Source organism: Propithecus coquereli, unplaced genomic scaffold, assembly GCF_000956105.1.
Source record: "Propithecus coquereli isolate 6110/MARCELLA unplaced genomic scaffold, Pcoq_1.0 Scaffold176, whole genome shotgun sequence".
Taxonomy (NCBI): domain Eukaryota; kingdom Metazoa; phylum Chordata; class Mammalia; order Primates; family Indriidae; genus Propithecus; species Propithecus coquereli.
In genome coordinates, this window is record NW_012142301.1 from 4,435,406 (window position 1) to 4,446,147 (window position 10,742).

The window sequence follows — 10,742 nt, forward strand, 5'->3', positions numbered from 1 at the left end:
GTCAAACAGCCAGGTGAATTAGTGGAACTAAAACCAGCAACTGTTGCGTGTGTCATAGCTTCCTTCCTGCCTTCATAATATGGGGCTAAAAATAGAATATTAGAAAGTATTGTAGTAAAGTTAACAATATGTGCACATGTATGTGTGTGTAAGACACATATACATTGTTTGGATTTGTATCAGATATATAAATCTGGGAAAAACTGTCAAATTTAAAAATAAAGGAGTACTATACATATGATCAGCTAAATAATAAAATTATAAAAGGTATTTTTAAAAGTCAACTGCTAACGCTGTCCCCTTAGGACAAATATGATTGTTCGAGCTGAGGGGGTAATGCCAGTCTACAGATATCCTGCAGGAATCACAGGTAGGCCGTGACTTTACTTATTAAAGAGCTAGAATGTACAGTATGCCTAGTTTTTACTAAACAAAACATGGCTTTCTTCACATGGTTTATATTATTTAATCCTTACATTTTTCCCTTTGGGATTACAATGGTTTTACAGATGAAGAAACCATACTGAAGAATATGTGATGGGTTGTCCAAGGCCACATCATGCATAGCTGTGTTTTGTGCTACTTTATTTGATTTGGATCTGTATGATACTAGCCATCATATCTTCTCCAGTTGTAGGTTTATCTTTATTATTTGGATACTATGAACAAGATTTGCCTGCAGTATAAATCAAATACAAAGCCCTTGAAGTGTCATAAATTGGAGATGGGTCAGTAATAGGCAACCAAAGGAAGGGACCAATGTTCCCTTCACATTGGTGGGATGTTCACATTGGTGACAAGGCAAAATTGAGGAAAAAAGATTTGCTGGGAAACACAAAGAGAATTTTAAGAGAACAGGAAAGAAAATGTTCTAAAACATCTTTGAAGGAAATGAGTAATTGGGGAGAAAATTCAATCATAGGAAGATGAGAGAATCCGTTCAAGTTGGGACTTAAAAGGCAATGAATGTTCTGATCAAACCCAGATGGATTCTTTGAGTTTATATCAGTGCCTTTTAAGGGGCAGTTAGCAGTTTTTCATGCACAGATCCGATCTGAAGGTCTTGTTGCATTGGGGTGAAGGTTGTCAGGGCCTCTTTGGTCTGATCTGAAGGAAAGGTGAAGTCTTCTTCTGACCCCTAAAAAAGTAGCAGAGATTTCCACAAAAAAAGACTTTCTTATAATTTCGTGGGCTGTAACTTATTTGCTGTAATAAGTAGAAATGATGATTAGTGGGGAGAAAAAGGAGGAGAGTGGTGCTCAGTCTCTAATCCACCAGCTGGGAATGGAAATAAATCACACAGATAAATTCAAACGGCTGGAGCACTGCAGTCAGAAATCCTAAAGCAGCCATAGCAAAAAGAATATGTGTGTGTGGGAGGAGATATATATCTTCTCATACACTGTTAAAGTTTTAGAATTAGGAGAGATTATTCATATATTCCGGTGTCTGTCATTTTTCAGATGAGGGATGCCAGGCTGAAGTGAACTGTCTTGGTAGAAGTTCATACCCTTACGGAAGACAAACCATTCCCCTGCTCAAACACCTCTGCTTGCTGTCCCTCTTTATAAGTGTATCGAAATAGCACGGCCTTAACAATCTGATTTTCCAAGATCTTGTCTCAAACTCTGTTTCTAATCTCATGTGTACCCCTCCCTTGTGCTCTCTGGATGAACAGAGATGAGCTGTTCTGTACAAACTTCATGGCATAGTGGTTAAAAGTCTCAACTCTGGGCCTAAAATGTGCTGTTTTAAATTCTAGGCCATGATTTCCTAATCTGTAAAGTAAGCATATTGGTAAGATCAATCACATAGGGTTATTAAGACGATTAAACTACTTTTATGTTACTTAAATCAGTACTTAATTTAATAACTAGAAGCAAAGTATTAGCTTTTGTTTTATTTTATTTTATTTCTGAACACCTTGAACACTGGCAATATCAAATTGAGTAGCAACACGTGGTCTGTGCTGTTGAGTAGTTCACAATCTAGTGAGGAAACAGATGTACAAACAGACATCCCCAGTGCAACATAGCACGTGCTATAATAGAAGCACAGATATAAACATGGTCCGGGGAGAAGAGTAGACAAGGTGTCAATGCAGCTGGGGGCCCATGCTTGGGGTAAGACTCCTAAACTCAAGTATCATTTTGCTGGAGGACATAAAGTCAGGAAAGTGAGTTGTGGGGCAAGAACATTCCAGAAAAAGGGAATGGAACGTGGGGAAGCACAGGCTTGAAGAGGCAGGGCATGCATAGATAACAGTGGCATGTTCGACGTAGCTGGCATTTGACATAACAATGAAGACATTGGGTGACAAGGTAGGTATGTACTTAGTGTAAGGCCTTGTGGATTAAGCTAGCAGTTCAGATTTCTCACTCCATTTAAGACGCTGTGGTGTATTTTAAGCAGGGAATGACATATTCAGATTGGTTTCTTTGAGAGGTAATTGTGGCCGCATTTCCACTACTATCCTTCTATGTGTGAATTATGTTTCTGCTAACATTTAATTTGGGATTTTAGAGAGCACTCTCCCCCTTATATCACTGTTGTTTCACAGGGTAGTTGGGAATGAATGTATGTTATCAGAGGGTTGCATAAAGGAATCAGATACTCTAATATATGTTTGTGTGTCTTATATAAAGTACATGAACTATTACATGAAAAATTGGAATTTAAATTACCTCATTTTTAATTTATTCTTTTAAGGTCTGACAGCAGCAGCTGCAGCAGCTGCCGCTGCTACCAATGCAGCTATTGCCGAAGCAATGAAGGTGAAAAAAATCAAATTAGAAGCTATGAGCAACTATCATGCCAGTAATAACCAACATGGAGCAGATTCTGAAAATGGAGACATGAATTCAAGTGTTGGTAAGTTTTATTTTCACTGAAACTTTTGGGGATCACTTTGCTACTTAATTACAGGACTTAACTTTTCCAGAACCAAGCTGTCAGCTATCCATGCTAAAAGTTGGTATTTTTGCTTCAAAATAGTATAAATTTTGAACATAGCATTTTGCCTCTCTAACAACATGCACTTTAAATGAATAATTAACATTATTTTTTATTATAGGATCAACTTTATGGCTGCAATTTCTACTATAAGCATTCAATTAACATCTTTCATAATATAAATAAGTATTAATCGTCAGAATTCTAAAATATTGAGTATAGTTAAGATGACAGAAAAATTTGTACAAATGAAACCCTACATTTTTTTATTCTTTTAATGCATTCGTTATCAAGTCAGAAATTTACTATCATTAGCAGCAAAACATGTAACTTAATCTTTTCATATCATGCCAAGAATAAGGATTATGTCGATGCTAATTATTTCTATGTGTAACCATTATCAATGTTTTTCTCATTTAAAAAATACAACTTTAATTTTCTTGATTTTTTTTTTTCTTTCCTGCTCTTTGAAGAAAAAGAGATGAAAAGTTAACTGTCATGTTCAAACGGAAAGGAACAGTTTTATCTTTGCTGAATATCTATTTGGGTAATTTGTTTTGTCAAACACAATTTCAAATGTGAGTTAATTTTTTTACATTGAAATCTTTAGCATCTGGGTTTTGGTATGGGAAAACATTTTATTCTGCTGCTATCCTGTATTGTTTCTGTTTAAAATGCAGAAACTGTGTTCAAAATATAATTTAATAAGAAAAATTTAGATATTGCAAGATGTGCACGAGATACTATACCCAACATACATTCATGGCTGTTCAATTCTCTTCCATGCGGCATTTTAGCATATTATTTCTTAAGTTAATCAGCAGCTCACTTTTTGCAGTCCATTAAGACATAGTTAAGGGTATATGGAGGAATACTATGGATTTTAGTAATAATCATTTTCACAAGTTTCCTGTAAACATAACACTAGACATGAATATTAGAGTTGGAAGTAATTTTGAAATAGATACACAAAATGCAAAATACCACTGTTTCAGTGATGGTGAAGGGCAACTTTGAATGTAAAAGGGGGAAAAATAAAACTTTACAGCAGAACTAAATAAGGGAAACTGACAAGGACCAACGGCAATGGGTTTGAATTGAGAGTATGTGGTGGTGACAATTCCTAGAAGGATGAAAATACGTGGCGGAAAACCACAAAGGATAGCTCTAAAACTGAAAAGGACTTAGGAAAATTATCAGTGCTTGCTTTTGTAAGTGCTCCTGGGGGAAGACAGGGAGGGCAGAGGATCCTTTATGTTGTGGTTCACACATGTAAGTTTAGACTTTTAAAAATTAAAACAGTATTGAAGTGAAATGAAAGAATTACAATTTTGGTTTTAGAACTATTAAGTATACATTACTTTAAAATAAAAGCCTTTTGCTTTGGCATATGAAATAGGGCAATAGTGGGCACTTTTAAAAACAAGTAATTAGCCACCATAAATCATAACTATCGTTCCAAAACATAATCTGGATTGTTTCCAAATTTTTGAAGAGTAAGCCTTTAATGTAGGCTGTTCTTGGTGTTGTGAGGAGGGATTCTTAAACTAGGCAATTTAATAACATTTAAGTCAAAACATATTAAAAACATGGTACCTTTATCTATTTGAATTTTCCAGAGTGGCAGAGCAGAAGTTGACTTTGGAGAAACCAACAGGCATAAGAGAAGGAGAACATGGGTCATAATTAAGCATAGATATATATTTAATATTTGATAGTCTGTAATAACATTGGTTGACTGACCATATTGTAGCTTACTTTAATTATTTTGGTACATAGGCTATCACAATGGCTTAAAAAAGAAACAATTTGAATTTTCTTTTGTATTTTAGTTAGAAGAAATTACTTTTTCTTTCCATTAGGATATTTAGTTGGTAGTTTTTACTGTTTTTTAGTTTTGATACCATCCAATGCCAATTTGAACCAAATGCAGAAATTTACTTGAATTTGCCCAAAAGGTCTTAATACTTTGGAATTGTGTTAACACTGGTGCCATTAAATATCTTTAACTGAGGCAAAAAAAAAAAATGTTACTATTGCCATTTTCATTCTATTCTCACATGCCACTGACCTCTAAGAATTTTTGATTTATGATAGTATGCTTCCTGAACACCCCTCACCCAGGTATTTATCTGGAGATCAAGGAAAGTGGGTTTGGCAAGAAATGAGGTAGGGTGGGGAGGGCAGAGAGCAATGATGAAGGTGGGGGTTGTGCTTTCACAGATCAAAGCAATTGCTTAATTGTGGTTTTATGTGGCCCCAGTCTTCTCTGGTTCTGAGGACAATGCCTGTGTCTTGGTAAGTGTTCAACAATTACCTGCTCTGTGCCTTTAAAAAGTTATGTAAACTTTCTGAGCCTAACATTCCACATCTTGAAAATGGAATAAATAATAGTATCTGCATGGTGAGAATTAAAATATTTGTCAAGTGTTTATTACATTATAACCATGTCTGCTTATCACATTGTTTGGTCACCAGTAAGATTAGTAGTTTTGGTATTGTTTTTGCTATTATTAGTAGTACTACTCTAAAATCGTCTTCCTGAAAATTACATTTCTCCTCTATATATTGCCATCAACTGCTTCCTCCTCATTTTTCCTGTTCTGAGTATTATTGGTTAAGTGGCAGGCCTGTGAGGCAATTTTAGGGCAGCTGCTACATCATTTCATTTAGATTTTGTTGTACATTTGATTTTAGCTCATTCTAGGAATACAAAATAGCCACAATACATGCCTAGCACTCAAGGGGCATACAGTCTGTGGGTGAGAGGGCTAAGTAGCAGGCAGGATGTGCCGGATCCTCCCGGATAATCAGTTACCGTGAAGTGGTTAGGAAATGGTGTCGAAGCATATGAATTCTAGAAGGAATCCCAAGAATCTCCACGGCCTATATTTCAGAATACACACTACTCTCATGAATCTATCAGTTGGCTCTTAGAAGTAGTGAAACCCTTCAGAGAGGTGCTACTTAAATGATGTATTGTTGCTACTCAGTCTTGCCCAAATCTAGTGACATTTTTGAAGCCAATACAAGGCTCTTTTTTTCCCTTGTACTCATCTGCCCACAAGTTCTGTTAAACATTTTAGGCTTTTCCTTTGTAAGAACAGTGATTTTTTTTTCCCCTTAGCTATAAATAAATCCTACAGCTCCAGAAAATAGATTTTGTTTTTGCTTGGTTTGGTTTGATTTGGCTTGGTGAGGTGATGGAATAATTTTGCTATAGATGACCCTTTCCAGTTTGTAATATGAATCTTAAAAATTAACCAGAGAAGATGTTTAAAGAAATGTTTGAGTCTGACAAATAATTATTTTATATCCCAATTTTGCATGGTAACCTTGAGCTCACGTCTTTCCAACAGAATGATCACTTTGAAAGAAGTGAGGACCTCAGGATAGAGCCGAGTGAGGCATCAGCACACTGAGTAAAATATATGGCCATGTCGCCATTCTCCCTCATCCACAATCAATTGGATTCTTTTAGTTTAATATTTACTTGCTAAGATGAGATGCTAGTCTGCATGGTGATAAACAGTCTGCTCCTGGCATCTGAAGGTGACCTGTCAGTTCATATGGACAAATCTCCTGCTTACTGAAATGTACAAAATAAATCATTAAAGCAGGCAGGTGCTCATTCCCAGATTTAAATCACCATAGATTTATGATTTGAATTAATGCTTCATTTGGCCATAGAAATAGATGCTGAGACAAATGATATGCACTGGTTGGGGTTTCCATACTGTAGCCATCCTGATATTGATTACTGAGATGTCTTTGCAATCTCTTGTTTATATCAAGTACTATCTTGTGACAGGTTGGCTGATATGAGCTACATTGCAGATAAGAAGGAAAAATGTCCTGGATTCTTTTTAGTGGCAACACTATCCACAACATACAGGCTAGATAAATTGCTATTTTTTTGCTTTAAAGACTGATCTACATAACCAGCTTAAAAATGCTGCTTGAAAATTGGGAGTAAGATATTGCAAAGGCAAAATTTAAAACCGGTGAACCCAAGGTCAATTTGATAGCATCTATAGCTATGTTTTTATCTGTTTATCTTTTTTTTTGGCATTATGCACGCTTTTGAGATACTAAATTAATCATAATCAGTTTAATCTAAATAAAGGAAACTTAATTTTACTTCTAGTTTTTAAATGCTATATAAATATTGACATAGTGAACATCTCTTAATAGTTTCTATGTTATTTAAATACTTGCTAAACCTAGTATCTTACTCCCTTCACTAATGACAACAAAGGAAATAACTCTTTAAAGATAAATCCATTAAATATTTTTCCCAAGTGCAAAATTTTGTGGACTCTAGTTTACTGAGAGGCAGAAAAAGACTGCATTTTTACTTCTCTTAACATTTTATTTATGGAAAACACTATATATACAGTTTAAAAAATACTCGGAGGATTTAAGAGGGACCTTTGCCACTGGCTAATATCTGACTCATAGAACTGGTAAACAGCTATCAACAATAGTAGATTGCTTGCTTAGTAGGAAATGAGTTCATATCTATTCAAAATGTGATCTCAAAACAGATGTCCCAAGAAAATCTCATTGTTTAAACTATAGTCATAACCCCCTAATGGCTGTTATTTCTTTCAGGAAGTGAAGTAGTCTTAAGACTTCAGTATTTTCTCTTTCTGAATGTTGTGGAACATAGGCAAGTGTAACAAATGCAGTGTTCTACAAATCTGAACACATTTCACATGCTCGAAACATATAATTCTTTTTCATTTTCTCAAACTTGCCATAGTTCCAAGGATGTGGACGTTTCAGTTAAAAATAAGGACCTGTGTTTGTTTTTCAGTAGTATTCTCACTCCTTACTTCTTCTGTTCCTCAACCAACCAAACAAAACAAACAAATATATGAAGAAGAAGAAAAAAAAAAGCCAGGCAGATAAACAGATAACATTATCTTCTTCAGCTCACCATCCCCTTATCTTTTTTTTATTTTAACCATTCCTGCAGAAACAGAATAGTTTATGCTGGAGTCATTTCCTTTTCTTCTAACACACGTGTCTATTTGGAAGGAAAAATTAATTTTATGATTTCAGGAAAAAGTCTTGGAGACCTTGAGAAAGCAAATGAAAGGAAACTGAGAACGCAGGCCACCAAGCAGAGCTCTGCGGTTGCACATTGGATTCTCTGCCTTGGCAATGTTAATGAACCTCAAATCCTTCCTATAATTAGATGAGGGAATTGCTTATATTTTCAAACAGATGATGCTGCTATAATGAAACGATTGACAGGGAATTTAAGAGTGTCTACAGTAGTCATTTGGTTTCTGTTATAAAAAAAAAGTTTAAAAAGAAGATTGGCTTTAGACATAGGTCCTGAGAGAGGTAGTAATTTACATAGCATGCTATGACAGGTGTCTTTGTATAGTAAGGAAATAAAATGGAAGACTGGAGAAATGATGGGCAGGTATAGCAATTTTTTGGGGAGGGGGTGTCCTATGCTTATTCTGCTTAGGTTCTTTAAAAGGGGCCGAGACTCAAGAGATGGATCCGGATTGAGTGCACAGCTGTAACTGCTGATGAGCTAATTGCTCCTTATCTCTCAGCCCCATTCATCTTCATTTTTTACCAATTACTGAGAATTATCTGTGTTCTCAGTTGGATATGAGAGTTAATCCTTTTTGGTTAAGCTGGCAGTACTGTGAGCAGATTCCAAATCGGAGGGTGAAAAAGCCAAAGCAAGCTTGCTCTAAAAATGTCTCCAGTTCAATTACAGTATCACTGATTCATAAGAAATTTACTATTGTTTAACAGATTAAATGTGGAAAGTTTTTTTTTTTTTTTAACTTGAATGTTTTTCAGCCTAACAATAATTTTTAAGATCCTTCTTCCTGCCTGATGAGTAAAATTTAACTATATTAACAGCTAGGGTTTTTTAAACATGGAAACACACAAGACTATACTCTAAAAGTCCAAAAAGATTCTGACACATGAAATAAGAAATATTTTGGAATTGATAGCTATCAATGCATATATAAACACTTTTAATTGATGCTTTTGTTCTCTGTGGCTTCACATATGGTCAGGAAATTATGTCCAAACATAAACCTTTTCACAAATGTCACATTAGTGGAACGTTAATGGAAGACCACATAAGCATCTCTTAAAAGTGTAGGAACTGCCATGGTTTGTAATTCAATTGGTTGTGAATAGGCCATATGGTTAGCATCATTCCCTATGCAAAAGATGTCTTCATATTCTGACATTTCACACAAAATTGCTTCCCCCAACAATAAAAGCAAAAAAGGTCTAAGCTACTATTTCACCAATTTTAATGTGTTTGTAAATATTTAACATTTCTTCATTAAGTATTTTTAATAAGATAGTCTAATGTGAAAATATAAAGAATAAACAGCTAATTTAATGCAAAATTATCAAAAATTATTGTGTAAAATTTGAATACCTTATAGCATGACCAAGATAAGTTCTTCTAGATACATCCACAAACAGGTAGGGGAGGGCAGACAGCAAAATAGAAGTCAGAAGATTTACCTTCTGGTAATAATGTAGCTAATAAATAACTTAGCTACTTAGATAAGTCTCTTAACTACTCAGCTTTGCTATTTAATAAATAAGAAGTTGGATGCCCAATTTCCCTCTTGGCTATAAAATGTTTTGTTTTTGAAAACTCAATAAAAGGTAAAGGGCAAGAAGCTATTTTTTACATTGCTTTCTAAAATGCAAACCAAACCAGAAACAACTTAAATGCCGAAAAGCAAGCTGTCGTTAAGTCTATTGTAATACATATATTTACATATTGTATAATCATTGTATATGATGGATAAAAGTGGACAATATTTATTTTTAATATAAGAAAAAGAATGATACCACATTTTCCACCTTAGTACTATATATCCTTTTCATTAGAATTTGGAAGAAACTGGGCAAAAGTTAACATTGTTATGTTATTGTGGAAAAATTGTGAGTACTAAAAAATATATAGTCTAAAACGAGATTATTTTAAAGTGGCACAAGTGTGTTAATAATGGATCATTTCATGAAGTTCTTTTTCATTATTTTATAGAAATTAGATGACATCTTTTTGCATTTTCTTTAATAACTTGTTTTTGATCTTCATTGTTTATGTGAAAGACTAGAAACACTACTGATCACAACAGGTGACTATTTAGGGAAAAATATATTTCCATATTAAAAATAACATTTTTTCACTTTAAAATATTTAAGTATATATTCCTAAATTCATTCCCATATGTTAATAAAATCATTAGAGTATGATTACTAAGATGTATTAGTTTCCTATATGAACTATTAAATGTATGATGTAGAGAAGCAGAATGCAGAGAATATTTTCATTTTTTTATGCAGTGGCTGTTCCATTTCCTGCTGACTTTTCTTTTTTTATCTGTATGGACAGTTGGAGGACATGATTAGAAAATATTATGCAATGTTTTGTTTAGTTTCAATATTGTTTACTCTAACTAATGACTGAGTAATGAAGTAAACCTGATAATTCAAGCATAACATATTAAGAAATATAAATTAAATGATTTCATTTGACTGTATATCCTTGTGTAATCATAAAACGTAAGGAAACATAGGATGTATCCAAATGAATATGTTATATGGTAGACTCCATGACATTCTAGGAGATTGAGTGCATTTTGATCAAGAAAAGTCCTGGAAGTGGTCATTACCAACCTACATAAACATGCTATAATGTTTATGTAAACTTCAGAAATAAAGTGGAAGTGAATATTTAATATAAACTATCCTTAGGTCATATGCAGTTCTTTTAAGAT

General features: G+C 34.2%; 1 protein-coding gene across 3 annotated transcripts in view; it reads left to right on the forward strand.

Moving 5' to 3' along the window:
* Positions 1–10,742, forward strand: part of DACH1 (dachshund family transcription factor 1) — a 419,915-nt gene that overhangs the window by 224,041 nt on the left and 185,132 nt on the right. For 2 of the 3 annotated variants that reach the window (XM_012642160.1, XM_012642159.1), the window contains exon 3: positions 2,710–2,871. The exons of the other annotated variant lie outside the window; for it this stretch is intronic. In XM_012642160.1, the coding sequence (XP_012497614.1) occupies positions 2,710–2,871 (162 nt within the window). The remainder of the gene's footprint in view (positions 1–2,709; positions 2,872–10,742) is intronic. 3 annotated transcript variants of the gene reach the window in all.